Genomic DNA, 18,662 nt, shown 5'->3' on the forward strand with positions numbered 1-18,662 from the left:
CCTGCTGGGTGCTGTCTTGGGAGAGCCACGTCATCCTCTCTCAGTTTTCAAGCGGCCGCCAGCCGGACGCCTCGGGCCCCATCCGAGCCCCAGGAGCCCGTGAGCATCCTGGACCAACCTGGACCAAATCACGCCTGGGGGGCGGGGCCGCGACCTGTCCTTCCAGACCCGACGGCGGCCCCGCGCGTAGGGCCCGCCCCCCACTTCCGGCCGGACCGCGGTCACGTGGCCTGACCGGTCCCTCAGACGCGACGCGGCTTCTCTCGCGTCGAGTGTCCCGTCTTCCCTTCCGCCGGAAGTGGGGCAGCTTTCCCTTTCCGGCTACGGGTCCCCAAGCGGAGGGGGAGGCCGGACCGGGAGCCGAGCGGCGGCGGGGGCGGTAATGGCGGAGCTGGTGCAGGGGCAGAGCGCTCCGGTGGGGATGAAGGCCGAGGGCTTCGTGGACGCCCTGCACCGGGTCCGGCAGGTACGCGCGCGGCCGGCTGGCGGGAGCCGGGGAGCCCGAGGCGGGGCCGGCCCGAGCCCGAGGGGAGGAGGGGGTCGGCCTGGGGGCGGGCGGCAGCCCGGCTGACGCCTCCGTCGGGGTTGGCGGTTCCTTGGGGCTCCTGCAGCCAGAGGAGCCCGGGCATGAGGCGCCTCCGCGAGGCCCAGGCCCAACCTGTCGGGCGGCTCTCGGACGGGGCTGCCCCGGACGCCTGCCCCATCGCGTGGGGCGGGAGCCGGACCTTCGGGGCTGCCAGCGCGGGGTTCTGAGGCTCGCGATTGGGGAGCTCACGGTGAGGACCCGGGTATAGACAGGAGGCGGCTGTCTCAGGCCCAGTAGCTTCTATACTTGGAAAACATCGTCTTGGGACTTCGTCTAACTCGGGAGTACTTTGTTTTGGGGGGTCCCCTTGGAGAGGGGAGCACGGAGAGTGTGAAGTGGACGTGGGTGGTCCGTAAGAGGTAGAAATCCCTTCTGGGCCATGGTTTCTCCACTCTCGGGAGAAGGTGATGTGGGCTCATTCCAGCAGAGAAACTTGCCCATCTGACAGTGAGGTGCATTTTGTCAGAGTTCAATAATCTGATTTTAAGAGGTTACGTGCTTCCCTGGAGAATGACTATCGGGCCTGCCATATGGGGCTTCGGGCGTGGGACTTCGAACAGAACACAGCCATGTATTGTGGGCAAACCTTACAAGGTAGCGCTAACACCTAAACTTCTGCTGTGTTCATCGTCTCTTCCTCTTGAATTGTAGGCATCCTGACTGACGTTGTAAAAGTTGGGCTGTAACTAATTACTGCTTGATTCCTAACAGAAAGCCGCAGGACTCACTGTGTTAGAAGATCCACTCGGTCACTTGAAGATGTGGTCTTTACATCTCTTTCCAGTATTCCAGGGGAGGGAACCCTCCCCGTGTCCCAGATACTGACTTTTCATTTTAATACTGATGCTCCTGTAGACATTATGTTGGATCCCAGAACTTTCCAAACCTATTGGTTCCACCTAAAATTTTACCTGATGCCCTGTTCCTTACTGCCTAGGCACCAGCCAGTACAGTAGTGAGTATCCATCATCCTTAGACTTCAGAGCCAACCAGTGGCTGTCATGGATGAACATGCCCTCCCGCTCCCCTTCCACCTCTCTGCGTGCCAGCGTGTTACATGCTCTCCTCTCCCGCACAAGGTCCTGAACCTTGTTTCTCACTGGCTACTAGTATGGAATGGCTTTCACTCAGTGCTGATGTGTGACAGTCACCTTGTTGGCCTCCTGTGTCCAGGAAGAATTATAGTCTCTACCCTAAAGAGCTCAGATCCTCGGTGTGCAGAAGGCCTATCTAGTTGAACGGAAAATGAATTTTGAACCATTGAGAACACTTTCTGCTTCTCTTGAGCCAGTGGTTGAGCTCATATTCTTGGACAACCTACTCAGGAGGGAGGGCGACCCTCTGTTACATGCTGACCTAATGTGGGTTGTTGGAGCAGTGGTTGTACTGCTAGCAGAGGAACTTCATTGGAAATGTTCCCAGCTCTGAAATGCACCATTGACTGGAGCAGGAATAAGCCCAATGAAGACACTGCTGTAAGTGTGCGACGTCTGAATATTAACTGCTGGAGGTCGATACTATCTCCAAGGATTTGATGGCCTTTACAAACTAAAGAAAAAAAACAGGTTTGTGGGTAATTTTAGATTGATTTATAGATTTACATTGGGCGAGAATGGCATGTTGGAAGTCTAAAATATTGTATGCTTGTAGTAAAACTTACCTGAAAGGATCTCATGTTGCTTGGGCATCTGGGTGATGTGGTTCTACTTCTCTGTAGTATACACAGCGATTTTCCCCCAGCAGTAACTGGGAGTAAAAACTGTATTTATTTAAATGATTGCAAAGCTTTCCCCCTCTTATGTGCCCTCATAAACACCAGCAACAGTCTATAAGGCCCTCGTCAGTTTGTCAGAGAGCAGGAAGCTCTATGGTGCTCAGTTTATCTAGAAGATGATAATAGCATATGAGTTGATCCTGCTGGGATTTGAACCTGCAGTTTCTATTAAGTCTGGGTATTTAGGGTTCAGTACCCTATCTACTCAACTTCCCTGCTAGCATCTAGAAGCCTCCTTGTGCTTTTGCTTACTTAATATACGATGTTTCTGACTCAAAGTCCAGTGTGCTGAATGCTCAGTCAGTTTCAGTTATACTTCAGTGTTTGGCACAGATGGATAATCCAGCCATTCTGTAGGGAAGTACACAAGTGTGGAAATATGATCTGATTCAGTCCCAGAGATGAATATCGAATACTGCTGGGTATTTAAAAAAACCATCATGTTCAGTTCTCCTGTCATTGGCAGGTTAGCAAAAATAAAGTACTATTTTTCAACTTGTTTAGAGAGGGCAGGATCCTAATAAGGGTGGGCTGTGGACTCAAAGCCAAAATAGGTTATCCTGTTCTGTAGCTACGCCGCACCTCTACCCTCTCTGTCTAGGGCAGTGATGGCGAACCTATGACACGCGTGTCAGAGGTGACACGCGAACTCATTCTTTTGGTTGGTTTTTCTTTGTTAAATGGCATTTAAATATATAAAATGAATATAAAAATATAAGTCTTTGTTTTACTAGGGTTGCAAATATCAAAAAATTTCTATATGTGACACGGTACCAGAGTTAAGTTAGGGTTTTTCAAAATGCTGACACGCCGAGCTCAAAAGGTTCGCCATCACTGGCCTAGGTTCTAAGGGGACCTCATGGAGATTATGGATGAGGAGATAAAAATCTGTTTTACCTTGTTTTCTAAGCATATAAAATCTTTCCAGAAAGCCCACTGCTGGTTTAGGAGCATCCGTCATCAAGTGCCTGCACATTTGCATGTTAACAAGACAGTGTGAAATCACAGTGTGCTGGGAGCCGGTCCATCCTTGCTGTTTCAAGGGATCTGGCATATATGGCATACGGTTCTTAATATGTTTGCTCACCTTCTTGGCGCTGTGTTTTAACCAAGGTCACCTCTCCGAGAAAGGTTGAATCCCCAGGTAGGGATTTTCCCCTGAAGTTAGGGAGGGAATAAAACCCCTCAACTAAGTGCCAGGCGGGTAATTAATCCCTTTAACTACGAACAATCATGCTTAAGCTACATAATCTTTACTCCCTGGAATGGAGATAAGAAACGCCCTAACCTTTGTAATAGAGATTGATAGGATTGAATCAACTGGTATAAATACAGTTGTAACAAGACAGAAAGAGACAGAATTTAGAACACAGAACTCAGAACACAGAACTAAGGACACAGGGCTTAGAAGACAGGACCAAGAGAGCCAGAGCCTAGGCACAGAACCTACACAGAACATCCTCTAGAGACAGAAGAACTTCGCTGGCGAGAGCATGCCGGAGGATCCTGGACAGGGACTGGCCTTGGAGCCTAGAGACGGAGCCTAGCGGGAGAACATGGCAAGGGATCCTGGACTGAACCTGACTACAGAGATTGGCAGGAGAACCTGACTGGAACCTGGACACTGAACCTGACTGGAGAGCCTGGACAGAACCTGGCTGGAGAACCTAGCGAGGGAACATGGCTACAGAACCTCGCTGGAGATCCGAAGCAGAGCCTCTCTGGAGATCAAGACCAGAACTTGGCTGGAGATCCTGGCTAGGCTGCTGATCAACTGAACGCTGTCTCCGTGTCATTCCTTCTTCGCCGACTCCGTCCACACCTTTGGGGACCCCTGGACCTGCTGGGGTTGGACCCCGGCAACAGTGTATTACAGCCTCCCAGCAGCCTTCCATAAGCTCCACCAACTGTCTGCCGGTCATCAACTACTAGTAAATAGAAGAAAGGATCTGGCCAAACTGCTAATGCTTTTTAGGACTTGAAGGTTCTCTAGACCCAGTCAGTGCCTCTGTATTGCGTAACTCCAGAGTATTTTATCCACATGAATATAGTGTAATTGGTGCCTCAGGGATTTGAGCATTATGTTGATTCTGCACCCAAATGATTGTGATCAAGCCATTGTAGAATCAATAGAGAGTAACATTAGAACCTATTCTTTACCAGCACTTTAAAAAAATACATTGATTAGTGAGGGGCCTCCAGAGAATGCCTCCCAGGGCTGCTGGCTCACACTTTGAGCCTGGACAGTAGGTGATTTGGCATGAGTGCTGTACACAAGCACCAGATCTGCTTCAGGGAATGTGCATCCACCATTACAAGGAAAAGCCTCTGTTCGTTGGTGTTGGGTACTCCCTGAGACACCCTGCCTTAACGTATGACGCTTCTGACTCAAAGTCAAGTGTGCTGCCTGTTCAGTCAGTTTCAGTTATACTCCACTGAGACCATCTCTTAGTTCAGTGCTTCAGTACCTCAAGTCATTTCACCAGGGACTTACTCCTGCATGTGTGTTCGTGTTAGCTTCCTCCGACACTTGAAGAAAACCAGTGTCTACAGGAAATCTATGGGCTGCTTCTGTATCTTTGATAGGACCCAGCAGCGTACCCTGCAAAGAGCGAGCCCTTGTTAAAGAATTGGCGACGGGACTGGGTCACCACACTAGTGCAAGTACTGAACCTCATGTTTGGTATTGAAAGGTGGACTCTAAGTGAATAGTGTGTGTGCCTCTAAGGCTTTTCTCATTTTCATCTGAGACTATCTTTAAATTTTATTTTTAAATATATATATATTTTTTATTGATTTCAGAGGGGAAGGGATGACTCTCTGAAGTCCCAGTTATTTGTAGATTCAGATTTACCTGGACCAGAATTCTTAAACCCATGGCCCACGGGCTCGGGAAGGCTCCCAGTGGGCCTGCAGGCATGCCTTGTTCGACTCACACAGTGCCAGCACTTAGGAACCAGAATGATTTCACATAAAAAATGGAGATTCCTAGCTCCCGCACTGCTCCCGCACTTTGCAGTGGCAGTACTGTATTCGGCAGGACTGGGGGCCTCTGCCCCTTTGCACATGCGTTGACTCTGGTTGCCTTCATTCCTACCACTTTGCTCGTGTTTTACACTGCCCGTTGGGGTGCCTATCCACAGCCTTTATTTTTCTTATCCTTTTTCAATTGTGAGCCCATCATTTCTAGGTTTTATTTGAAATTTATAATGGAAAAAACTGGGAGAAGAGTTGGGCAATCTAAGGCTCCTGCAAGTAGTTGCGTGACCTTAGGCTAGGTTAGTCTTTCCCAACATTTGATTTACAGGCTGTTACTATGTCTTCCATGGGGAATACAGGGTTAAATAAAGGTGAATTGGCTTCTTTACTACAAGGCTTCTTAGAGCCTTTAATATGCTTATGTGCACTAAGGCCTAAATGTCCTGAAGTTAAATCACTTCATACCCTCTTTTCATAAAACCAAATTCCATTCTGTGGATCAAACTTAGGAAATGTTGAGCTAAATAATCTCAGTGGTCTCTACAAGGCCATGAGCTGGATTTGAAAAAAAAAAAATTGGTCATATTATTTTGGCTCTTTTGCTTTATAATATGTTATACAGCAGGTCCTCAAATAACATCTTTTTGTTCAATATTGTTTTGTTATAATGTTGATGAGATGTCATAGGAATTTTACTCTTACTTATGTCAATTAGCACAGTAAAATTAGTTTCTTTATATGTTATTTCCCTGCGGTTCCAAGAACCTTTTTATGACGTTAAGTGAGGACTTACTGTATTGGGTGTCTGTTCAAACTTTCCTCTCCCTAGCTTTTCTGTGCAGTCCTTTTACCCTTAAGAACTGTCTCTCTTGAAAATGTGTTGCATTTTGAGTTTCGTTGTAAAGACACTTGGGAAAGAATAGCCAATATTTCTATTGGAGGCACTTTTATCTTAATACCAGATGAGAACAAATCACTTGCAAGACTGAGTGGTGTTAATGGAAGTAGTGATGTGATTCAGATTACCTGCCACTTATTTGAGTATCTGCTGAGTCCAGGGCTGCTTGCTGGATGCTGGGACAGTGCAAAGATAAATCAGACAACTTTGCAGCTGGTTTTATCTTACTGTGGATTAAATTCTCACAACAACCAGGTGCGATATTCAGGACAAGGGTTATATCTCTCATTTTATATTTGAAAATACGCCAGAGGGAAACAAAGCAGTTTTCTCAGAGGCACACAAATAATATATACATTGTTCTCGGACCCATGTCCTGTGCATTCTGAGAAGGATTTGGGTTCCTTTGCAGAGGTAGTTGCATAGTTTTCATTTCAGTGAGACATCAGCAGTCTTTGAACAAAGCATTGAAAGGATGCTGGTGGAATTAGATGGAATGGAGGGGAGAGAGCTGCTGGACATGCCATTGTTAGGGTCTTTGGTGGGGGAACAGCTGGAACAGTATTTCGGCTTGCAGCCTCAGCTGGTCATCTTAGCATTTTTCCTACAGACGGGTTTTTCCATGTGCACTTTAAATTTAGCAAATGTTTTGTTTGTTTTTTGTTAATCCTCACCCAAGGATATTTTTCCATTGATTTTTAGGGAGAGTGGAAGAAAGAGGGAAAGACAGAGAGAAATATCGATGTGAGAGAAACACATCGATTGGTTGTCTCCTGCGTGAGCCCTGACCAGGGCCTGGGCTGAGAAGGAGCCTGCAGCCAAGGTATAATATGCCCTTGACTGGAATCAAACCTGGGACCCTTTGATCCGCCAGCCAAGGCTCTATCCACTGAGCCAAACCAGCTAGGGCAAATTTAGCAAATGTTTAATGAGAACCAAGCGTTTTGCCATGCATTAGGGAAGCTGTTCTTGAACTTTGGTAACATGGACCTTTTTATTTTTTTAAGATACATTTTTATTGTTTTTTTTGGTTTTTTTTTGTTTTTTTAAGAAGGAGAGGGGTAGAAACATTGATGAGAGAGACACAATGATCAGCTGCCTCCTGTACTCCCCTCACTGGGGATCCAGGCCAAAACCCAGGCATGTGCCCTGACCGGGTATCGAACCGGCGGCCTCTTGGTTTATGGGTTGCAACCATGAACCACATCGGCCAGGCAGAACATGGACCTTTCAAAGACTCTTGAAAACTTTGAACTCCTCAGAAATATGCATTGGTTTTGTATATAAATTTAAGAATTTATCAAGCTGAGCCCTGGTGCTCCCAGTGAAGGACTCTTTGTCCCAGGGTTACTGAGGTGATTGAGAAGGTCCACTCTTCAGAGAGTTCCTTGTGAGGACACAGTGGAACCAGTAACTTTCTCAGTGAGATTCTGCTATTTAGAGCTAGGTTATCAAGTGCTTTGCAATCACAGAGAAGGGGGTATTTAATTCTCCCCAAATGTGGGCAGCACGAAGTTGTCAGGAAAAGGTACTAAGAAGAGCTGATATCTTACTTGATTGGTATATAGAATTCCTTGTTTTGGCAATGCCAGTAAATAGGGCAGGACCAACCGGGGCCCCATCTCTGCCAACACGTCTGCTACCATTTGTTGAGCTTGTGTTATGCTCGGTGCGAGGCACAACTTTCATAGATGTTCTCTCATTTGATAGTCACGAAATTCCCAGGTGGTAAAGTAGTGAAGTGGTTATTAAGAGCTTGGCTTCAGACTATATGAGCTCAAGTTCTGGTTATGCCGCTTACTAGCTTAGTCACTGGACAGGTTATCTACCTTCTTTAAGCCTAAGTTTCCTTATGTGTAAAATGGAGATCATTGATGTTAGTAATTTTTTAAAATAGCTAATATTAGAAGTTAGGAGGTTACCCTTAGGGGAGGTGGGGTTGTGTAGTGGCTGAAGGGGGCCTGAGGCAGGCTTCTGGGGCCCTGGTGATGTTCTGTTTCTTGACCTGGATGCTAGTTGCACAGGCATTTTCATTAGTGAAAATTCAGTGAGCTATACACGTATCCGTGTAGTTTTCTGGAGCATTATTCTTCAATTAAAGGTTAAAATAGCAAACGGTCTTGTTCCTCACCATGTGCCTGGCATTGCTCTACATTGTTACTGTTATCCCCATGGATACAATTCCAGGCAGGCCCCAAACCCCACAGTGATGAGAACAGTAGCTACTTTATAAGGTCACTGTGAAGATTAAGTGAGGGCAACAGCAGGCTTTTAGTGCAGTAAATTTGATATAGTGCTGTCTTCACTGTGACCCACCAGGTAGTGGGATGCAGAACTAGGACTTGCCCCTGTGCACTGACTCCAGCCCCTGCCCTCTGAACTTCTCTTAGCCCCCGGCTCGGCCGTGGGGAGCAGAGACTCTCAGTCCAGCCCGTGCATTCTCCAGGTCCCGAGCAAGGCCACTCTGGGGAACTGTAGAAAAGGGGTTTCAGGGGGGTAAGTTGGGTTCCTGCTCCCTGGGTGGTGTGAGCTTCCACCTCTACTTATTGGATCCCTGAAAATCATCAGCTATTTTGATAGCATGGACATCGTGTGTGGAAGACTTGGTGGTGCTCGATGGCTTTGCCCGTTTCCATTTAATATAAAGTTCTAATCAGTGTAAAGTTGTGGACACAGTCACAGCTTCCTATTTGGGTTTATAGGATGAGCTTTGATTACAAAACCTGTCAACAGAGAAATTTAGTTCTAAAGGTGTGCACTGGGAATAATTAATCGCCATGTTTGTGAACTTCAGTAATTTGTGTCCTATCTTTGTGATTTTTGCCATAGCAGTGAACCTTCAATATTCTGTTAATATTTTAAAATCATTTTAAAATTTGGATTTGTTTGAAATATTTTTCAAAAAGGAAGCTAAATCATTGTCATAAATGAAAAACTTTGCCATGTATTGAAGGTAACTGTAAAAAATATATATATATTCATCCATGCGCCTTTCAAAATCACCTGTGTACCCCTCTGTGGAACACACTGGTTTAGTTCGTCCCTGCATTTCACAGGTGTGTACACCGAGGAGCAGGGCCATTGAGGGTCTTGCCCAGGGTCATACACTGGAAGATCTGGCCGGAAAACCTAACTCTTGACTGACTCCTGGGCCAGTGCTCCCTTCCTTCGTATTTTCGCTGGCTACCGGCAGTGGAGGTTAAATTAAGTCTATCACGTTTATATTTCATCTTTTTCTGTGCTTAAAGTAGCGCAGGTAGTGAGATAACCCATTCTCTTCCCCACCTACGCTCCAAAGCGGGAACAGTAATGGAAGTGGTAGAAAATCGGTAGCAGAGTCCCCTCAAGGTCATGCTTTCAGATAAGAACTGAAGTGGCCTTGGTTTTGTAGGAATATTCTGGCTTCGGTGGCTTGTTTTCTGGCCCATGCCATTAACTGAGAATGTACCCTACTTTCCTTAGCAGCTGCTGTTTAGAATGATCAGTTGCGATGTGAGGAATTGCTTGAGGTCTGTGTACTGTGAACCACTAGGTTTAAGTCCTTGAGAAGTGAAATATGTTTAAGAAAGTATTAGGTGGAGGAAAGAGAGGTAGCTTAGTGCTGTGGTTATAGACTTGAGTCAGGCATGCCTGGGCTTAAATACCATTTCTGCTACTTACAAGATGCATGGTTTTTGACAGGTCACTCAGCTTCTCTGAACCTCACTTTTCTTTATCTTAAAAGTGGAAATAATGCCCTAGACCAGTGGTTCTCAACCTTCCTAATGCCGCGACCCTTTAATACAGTTCCTCATGTTGTGGTGACCCCCAACCATAAAATTATTTTCGTTGCTACTTCATAACTGTAACTTTACTACTGTTATGAATCGTAATGTAAATATCTGATATGCAGGATGTATTTTCATTGTTACAAATTGAACATAATTAAAGCATAGTGATTAATCACAAAAACTATGTAATTATGTATGTGTTTTCCGATGGTCTTAGGCGACCCCTGTGAAAGGGTCGTTCGACCCCCAAAGGGGTTGCGACCCACAGGTTGAGAACCGCTGCCCTAGACTGTTTGGCTCAGTAGATAGAGCGTCCCAGGTTCGACTCCCGTCAGGGGCACATGCCTGGGTTGCAGGCTCAGTCCAACGTGCAGGAGGCAGCCAATCAATGATTCCCTCTCATCATTGATGTTTCTATCTCTCTCTTTCTCTCCCTTCCTCTCTGAAATCAATAAAAATATATTTTTTTAAAAAATGGAAATAACACCAGCCTCCTAGAGAATCATTGTAAGGAATAAATGAGATAGCATGTTTCAAATGCTCCTAGAGTACCTGGCACATAGTGAGCGCTCATTACATTTCAACTGGTTATTTTAGTAGATATTTCATATTTCCTAGAATAAACTTACATTTATATGAAGAAACGAACATGTTGAATTTTATGGTATATTGTAATATACAATGAAATATCAATTGTGATGCAATTGTATATTTTAATGTTAAACTTGTATCTAACATTTGTTTAGCCAAAGTTTAAATGCAGTCTATTGACTTCAGAGCTACACCTCTTAACCATTATTACATCTATAACCCTAGTTATAGATGCCTGAAGCAAACATGACTTAAGAACAAATCTGGCCTGGCCAGATAGTTCAGTAGGTTAGAGCGTTGCACCAACAGGCCAAGGTTGCAGGTTCAATCCCTGGTCAGGGCACATGCAAAATCAACCAGTGAATGCACAAATAAGTGGAACAACAAATCAATGTCTGTCTCTCCCTCCTTCCCCCCCTCTTTCTGTCCCTCCGTCCCTCCTTCTCCCTCTCTCTCTAAAAAAATTAAAAAATAAAATAAAATAGTGGATTAAAAAAACATTTGAAAGTCCCAGTCACAAATTTGGAAGGACACTTACTGATATAATCAATATTAGGAACAGGAAACTATTGTAGCACGTTTACCATATTGGCTGTGGGAGGAAAATAAGGAAGGCCGAGGACTCAGGAATAGCATTTAGCTGGTTTGGCAGGAAGGAAAAAGATTTGGAAGATGAGGTTTCAGCAGAAGGGAGCAGGGAGAGTGCCTGACGGGTAGAGTGCACATTTTGAGGCCCCGTCTTTGAGAGTGAGGTCACATGCACACTGTTGAGGGACTCCACTGATAGTCATACCCTTTTCTTTTGTGTTTTGGGGTAATCATGTCTTCTGAGAATGTTTTGGTCGGTCTTTTAAAAAACAACTAGAGCAGTCTTTTTTTTTTTCTTACATATTTTTATTGATTTCAGAGAGGAAGGGAGAGGGAGAGATAGAAACATCAATGATGACAGAATCATTTATTGGCTGCCTCCTGCACGCCCCCTACTGGGGATTGAGCCTGCAACCCAAGCACGTGCCCTTGGCAGGAATTGAACCTGGAACCCTTCAGTCTGCAGACCAACGCTCTATCTGCTGAGCCAAACCAGCTAGGGCAACGAGGCCAATTTTGAAAACCCTTACATTAGCCAGTTTATTGTGGCAGACGAGAGGGTCTCTGTGGACATAAGCTCTTGCGTGTTCTCACCTTTTAACCCACCTGCTTTACCAGCTGAGTCCTTACAGGTAACTTTTGCATCTTAAGTAGCCAACCTCTGCAAGCTTATCCAAAACAAATAAGGGAGCAAGCTGGCAAGTAGATGATAGAATGCTGTTAGGCAGGGTGTATATGGCCTTTTGTTTAAGGGCAAATGGCCACTTGCCCGTAGAGGCTTGCTTGGATATAGGAGGTGGAGTTTCTATCGGCTGTCTATCTTTAGTATTTGAGATTGTCAAACTTTTTCTTTAAAGGTCCAGATAGTATGGCTTTGCACACTATATGGTCTCTGCAACTCCTTACCGATAACAAATGGGTGTAGCTCTGTTCTAATAAAGCTTTCCTTACAAAAGCAGGTGGCTTACCAACCATAGTTTGCCCTGGTTTAGAATACCTCCTATTAGCACACCTAATGGTGTTCCTGTTCTTGTCCACTTAGAATCTATTTGTCTTGGCCAAGAGGATCTTTTAAAAACAAATTAGCACATTGCTTCCCTTAGAAAGCCTTGTAGTTGCTTCTGATCACCCTTCCTAGACAATCCAAGCCCCTTCCCAGGATCAGTAAAGCCCTGTGTGAGCTGGCTCTTGCCCACTTCTTAGAACACATCTAATTCCTTCTACTCCAGTGACATTCACTTCTTTCTTTTAGGCTTATACCTACCAAACTTGCTCCTGCCTCAGGCCTTTGTATAAGCTGTTTCTTCTTCCTGGACAGCTCTTCCTCAGATTTTTGTGTAGCCAGCTGCTACTCCTCCTCATTTAGGTCTCAGGTTACACGTCACCTCCTAGTGTCCTGCCCTGATCGCCCTATATAAAGTAGCTCTCCCAAGCACTCTATATGTCATTGTCTTTTATTGGCATCATGCTCATTGCCACCTGAAATGCTCAGTTTATTATGTACCTGTGACTCCCCACCGACTGCTGACTCCAGGGAACAGGGGCTTGGTTATTCTTGTTCGCCACAGGAATGTTGGTGCCTGGGACAGCCTAGCACATAGTAGGCAATCACCATTTGTTGGGTGATTTGCCTTGTTTTACAGCCCTGGTATTTGTGAAGTGCTTTTCAGTGTACAAAGCTCTTTTGTGTTCAGAGTATGTTGTTATCTTTTCGAAAACTGTGAAGCAGGTGGTATTATACCCAGAGGATCTTAAGCAGAGAAGAAACGGACTTGCCCAATATCACAGAACCAGTAAACGGAAGGGACAGGCCCTAACTCCAGGACGTTTAAGTCTTGCCTGGGGTTTTTGCGATTGTCTTTAGTTGTTTGTTTAAGGTAATTTATCTTTATGTTGGTCCTGGAAGGTCTCACACTTCTGGGCACATTGAGACAAGTTCAGAATTTCCACTAAAGACTTTGCTCTCTGAGACAGGTGTGCTAGGCTTAATTCAGGGAGTAAAATCAAGAGCAACTGCTATAGACATTCCTTTGATTATATCAAAGAGTTGATTTATTGTGAAGATCACAATAATTTCCTCATGAGAACAAAGTAAATAAGTAAGGAGTCTATGTAGCATTTGTTTTGGGGGGAAATGTTTTAATAGCTATGTTCTGTTCTTTAACTGATGATAAATAAAATGTTAAAAGTTGAAACAGATCTCAGAGATTATCTTACTTTCTCAAGTGCAGGAATCTTATCATAGCCTGGACAATCATCCCCCTGCTGTTCGGACACTTCCAGCGAAGAGCAGCTTATTGCCTTATATCTGTAGATTGCATCATCACTTTTATAGATGTTACAGTTAATAGGATGGATATATTCCTAAAGCCTTGTCAGTTGAGCAAACATGGCCTTTTAAATATTGTTGGGGAATTCGTTTCTTAAAGGAATCCTGTGATAAAACCTTTTGAGCAGAGTTTTTCTTATTTTTGGCCTGCTTTTTCCCTTCAAATGCAGTATGCCTCTATTTTAAGTGATGGCTTAGAAATACTAATTGCTTGTAAAAGACACATTTTTGGTACTATTTTATTTCTAAAGACACATTATTATTAAGACCAAAAGAACACTCAGCTAACAGTGAAAAGTGTTTATACTACCATGACATTGCCTTACATTAATGTAGGTTGGGGCGGGGGCAGGGAGAGACAGTGAAAAAACAGCCCTCTAAAGAGGACTCGTCTTTCTCCCTCGAATAGAGCCATGATTGGTTCCTGAATATTTAAATCTGCTTCTTCTGTAGATTGCTGCTAAAATTGATTCAATTCCTCACTTGAATAATTCCACACCTCTAGTGGACCCCTCCGTGTATGGATATGGAGTACAAAAACGGCCCCTGGATGATGGAGGTAAGTTGTTGTTGGTATCTTTGCCTTTCAGGTGGTAGTGAACCTGTCAGTGCAGTTTGTGCCAGCCATTTCCTTAACAGCTCTCTCCAGCACCACTCTGCAGCGGAATGGCTGAGGGGACGTATTTAGGGTGATTTTTCTCAGCAATTCTCCGGCATTTGAGTTCTTATTTGCCTTGATAATACAGGAATCTTCTTAGCTGCTCTCAGGGAAAGACTTGGCCTTTGAGCATCAGCTTGGAAGTAATTTGACAGATTTGATAGTTTTGCTGGATTCAGCCCTCCGTTCTTCCAGTACACATGTAAGAATTGAAGTTTCCACTTTCCTCCAAAATAAAGCTAAGTTTTGATGCATAGCTTTGAGGAAGCTGTGGCCGTGTCTTGACCTTAAAGAAAGGAAAGGGGGGAGGGAGATGACCTTTCTCTGTTCTATCTGCTGGTTTTTCATCATTCCCATTTATGACAAGTTCTTTCTAGAAACATTTATTTTTCTTTCATTCATTCATTCATTTGTATTTTGCTGGTTTGTTTATATATTCAACTCCACTCCATCCCCCAAAATTTAAAACCAATTAGCAGTGCCTATCACCAGGACCCTGGCAGAGAATATACCAAATGTGCTTCTGTAGAGAACTTGGCCTTCCTTTATCTGATTTGGTCTTCCATAAAGTAGGCCTATAACAGGGATTGTGAAATATACTAGATGGTACGTGAATGTTCACATAGTGGTGGGCCAGTGTCTTCTCCTTCTGCCCTGTCAGTCTGCATATGCATCCAACCATGTATGCGTGTACATATTTCTATGATACATTAAGTGAAAAAAATCAAGGTGTGCAACAGTATGTATTACGTAATCCCTTTTTCTAAAAAAATGCATGTCTTTATATACATAGGAAAAATGTAATTTGGCTTGATTGAGTGATTGATTTTTCTCTGGTCTCCTTGGGATTCTAAAAGAGGAGATCGCCATTATTTTTTAGACTAGAGGCCCAGCGCACAAAATTGTGCACAGGTAGGGTCCCTAGGCCTAGCGTGTGATCAGGGCCATCTTCCGCCCGCTCACCAGTCCCAGTCCCGCCCCGCCGCCACCCACCCTGGTTCCCCATTCGCCATCCTGTGATCAGAGCCTGCGGGCCGGGTGGGGAGGGACCGAGAGGTGGTCAATGCACCTCATAGCGACTGGTCGAGCAATCATTCTGGTTCTTGTGCCGTTATGGTCACTGGGCTTTTATTATATAGGATGTGGGAACCTTTTTGGAATAATTGTATAGATTCACACTAATTGTGAAGATTTTAAGGGGATAACATTTGGGTGTAAAAGTTCTTCTCTGTTAAAAACAACGGTTTATGTTTATGGTCACACACACATAAAAAGTCTACTCCAGGCCATTGGAACTACGGTGACCATTTAAACTGCTGCTTCCAAATAGTACCCCATGATCTTCTTTTATTTGACTGGTGTTAGTGATTTCTTAGACCAAATATGACTAATGGCATTATCTGCATTTTGCCTTAGCAAAAAGCTTTTTACCTTTTTAGGGCAATTATGCTTCTGTTTCTCCTATGAGACATCAATAGGAAAGTAGAACTAAGTTGTCTGGCACTGAACACGTATCTTGTTAATGGACAGAGCCTCCCTGGCTCACCATTTCCAGAAACTAAGATCAATACATTTCACAACTCTCGGCCTTGTTTTCACCCACTGTGTGGAGTCGAGTTGCAGTGGAAACTGCACCCAGTGACGAGTATTCACTGTGTTCTTTGCATGGGAACACCCAAATGTTTGCAAATGTAGCCATTGGCATTTCGCAGACATTTTTCTCCCATTTATCCTTTGATACCCATTTGAAAGAAATTAGCAAAAGGTTCTGAACTTAATGGTAAAGAGACCTAGGAAGCAAGCAGCTGTAGTTAGTAAGTCACCAGTAAGTGCAGGGCCTCCCTTGAAAGTTCAGTTCATTATCATGTTGTTTATTTCACATTTTGTGGTTGTTGACCCTTTTACAGAGGACCTTCATTTTCTCCCCTTTGCCCTCCTCCACCCAGCTCCCTCACCTCCCTTTTGAGAACCATGATTTTTTGCATGTCTGCCTTTTGGGGACTAAATCCTTGTAATCAGAAAATGAACACAAGTTCTCTCTTTCCTTCTTCTAAATAGTAAGCAATCTTTCTAGTAGGAAAGAACCGAGAGAGAACCTTTTGGCACTATGTCCGGCCTCTGGCATCTCTGGATGCCTGTGTCTTACACAGCAGATGTATTCGGAGAACAGGAAATGTCCCTCCGGCTTTTTGCATTCTGCATTACAGTTTGATGAAGTCAATCCTCTTCTTGTGAGCACCGTTTCAATAACAGAATCACGGGAATTGTTTTCCTCCACGTTGGTCCCCACATATAGAGTTTGAGATTTGCTGTTGATCTTAGTGAGAACCCTGGGCAGTGGGGCCTGCCTCAGCCTCTGTTGTCAGCTGTCTTCTGATGGGGATAGGTCGCTGGGCCAGTTCTGTTCTCCTGAATAAATATGTGAATAAACAGATCCTGTCAAGGAAAGTGTTTGTGTTTGCCCCACAGCTTTCTAAGGGGCACAGTCTTGCTGTTTGTGAGATGAAAGGTTAGAAAAGCAGAGACAAACAACAAGCAGGAATTCCATCGCTTTTTCTTTGCAATAAAGATTTCCAAAGGCTTGCAGTGTTTTGTTTGGTTTGGCCTAGGGGTTTTTTTTGACAGAAGTTCACCAGAACACTTTTAGCAATGTGAACTTTCTAACTTTCCTGTGAGTTGGAGTTCTTTAACCTTCAGGAGGTTAAAGTTCAGTCCGCTAGACGTTTTTGGAGGTGTTACTTAGGTCTGTTTGAAAGTATTTCAGCTTTGAAGTTGACCACAAAGAACCTTAACCCAGCGTTTATTCAGGACGCTGAGGTATACAGACAGGTATATGAATAGGAGGATTAGAACAAGTGCTAGGCAAGAAAGCCAGGGGACAGGTTTCTTCCTGGTGCAGATGGGATTGGCGTGAGTGGTGTTCCTGCAGTTTGAGCCGCCCGTGAGACTGCCCGTCAGCAGCCGCCTGGAACCCAGCAGGAAGAGTTTAGAGCTCAGCCTTCAGAGCCTTTCTTGGCGCCCTGCCCTCCAGTTTGGGGTCACATAACTTTAATTGGTAGCATCTTCAGTCTTGGCACCCACGCTCTCTAACAGTCTTTGAGGTGTAGAATCTCCAATTTGGGAATCTCCCTGCTGGTGTCGGGTGTGGCACCCTTTCCGTCCAATACTTTCTTCTTGCCACTACTGGAGCCAGTCTGACCAGTTGCTGCCTCTCCTGTGAGGCCTGGGGCAGGTTCCAGCACCAGGGAGGTCCAGCCTAACCTGGCCGTCACCTCCCTGCCCTTCTGTCTCTCCCCCATTCACAGCCTAATCATCTGTTCACTTTGCTCTCCCAGAAACATGTCCTCCATCCCAGCTCTTAACTGGCTGATTCCTACTCAGCCCATAGGTCTCAAAATTGGCAGGTAAGACTTCCTCCTAGCAGCCTGTCCTCATCCTCATCTTCTGACTTGCTTCAGTGCCTGGCTCAGGTGCCACCCAGCCACTTTATCTTCTCTTGTCTCCTGTTCTCCTTCCTTCCTCCTTTCCCTCTCTTCCGCCCTTTTTCCTACAGTCCCCTCATCAGTCCTCTCATTCTGCTCTGAACTTCTAAGGTTCATTTGTCCCTTAGGGTACATGTCCTCTCCTGCTTTATTCTGCGGATCCCAGGTGTCCCTCTCTGGCCAGATCCTACAGGCCCTCACTCACCATAGAGGCGTTCTCTGTTTCTAGCCTGCCTTACAGCGGGAGGGAATAGATGCTCAGTGCTTAATTCTCCTTTGTCTCCTGTGATTTGCATTTAGAAAGTTTTCTGAAAAGTAAGCTCCACATGTAAGAGAACAGCATTAGCGAAGTGTTTTAAAACTGTGAATTTCAGTTTAATCTAAATCAGGACCTGGTCTCTGCCCCACCTGCTCAGCCCTGCCATGAGCTTGGAAGCAGCCATGGGCACACGTAAACAAATGCGGTGGCTGAGCTCCAGGGCCTCCTTGTTTACAGAAATAGGCAGCTGGCCCTCAGGCTCAGTTTGCCAACCTCTGATCTCAAACCAGCCTTGTCAAATGATTAACTCTTACTCTTTCTTAATCTGCAGTCAGAGAGGTGTACAGAGGGTTCCCCCGACCCCTGATTTCCTTAAACAAGTCTCCCTGTCTCAGGTTCCGCTGTCTAACTGCCTTGCTGAGAAAACGAGTGATTTCTAATGTTTAGCCCAGAGCTGGCTGACAGATGGCAAAGCCGCTCTTCTCATCGTCCCCTCCGTCTTTCTAGGGGCAGTGGGAGCATCTTCTCCAGGTTTCTACCCCGGGAGAGTCTGAGGTAATTATGGCCTCTGGAGCATTTTACTTGAATCAAACAAACCTCACTGTCCCTGCCCTCTCTGTAAAATGCGACACCACAGTCAGAACTTCGGGGAATGCAGCACTGTTTCTGCCATTGCGGGGGGCGGGGGGCGTGCACAAGCAACTTTGAAACGTGCCTGCCTTTTCTGCCAAAGGCTTCTCTCTGAGAT

The 18,662-nt window shown here is 45.2% G+C and overlaps 1 protein-coding gene across 3 annotated transcripts in view; it reads left to right on the plus strand.

Moving 5' to 3' along the window:
- The first annotated feature begins 288 nt into the window (after positions 1-288).
- FUBP3 (far upstream element binding protein 3) overlaps positions 289-18,662 on the plus strand; it is a 55,012-nt gene continuing 36,638 nt past the window's right edge. For 2 of the 3 annotated variants that reach the window (XM_059658332.1, XM_059658334.1), the window contains exons 1-2: positions 290-466; positions 13,969-14,074. In XM_059658332.1, coding sequence (XP_059514315.1) covers positions 383-466; positions 13,969-14,074 — 190 coding nt within the window. In that variant the 5' untranslated portion in view covers positions 290-382. Of the gene's footprint in view, positions 467-13,968; positions 14,075-18,662 lie in introns of all 3 variants that reach the window. The other variant, XM_059658333.1, reaches the window with a different exon arrangement.

Source organism: Myotis daubentonii, chromosome 11 (genome assembly GCF_963259705.1).
Source record: "Myotis daubentonii chromosome 11, mMyoDau2.1, whole genome shotgun sequence".
Lineage (NCBI taxonomy): Eukaryota > Metazoa > Chordata > Mammalia > Chiroptera > Vespertilionidae > Myotis > Myotis daubentonii.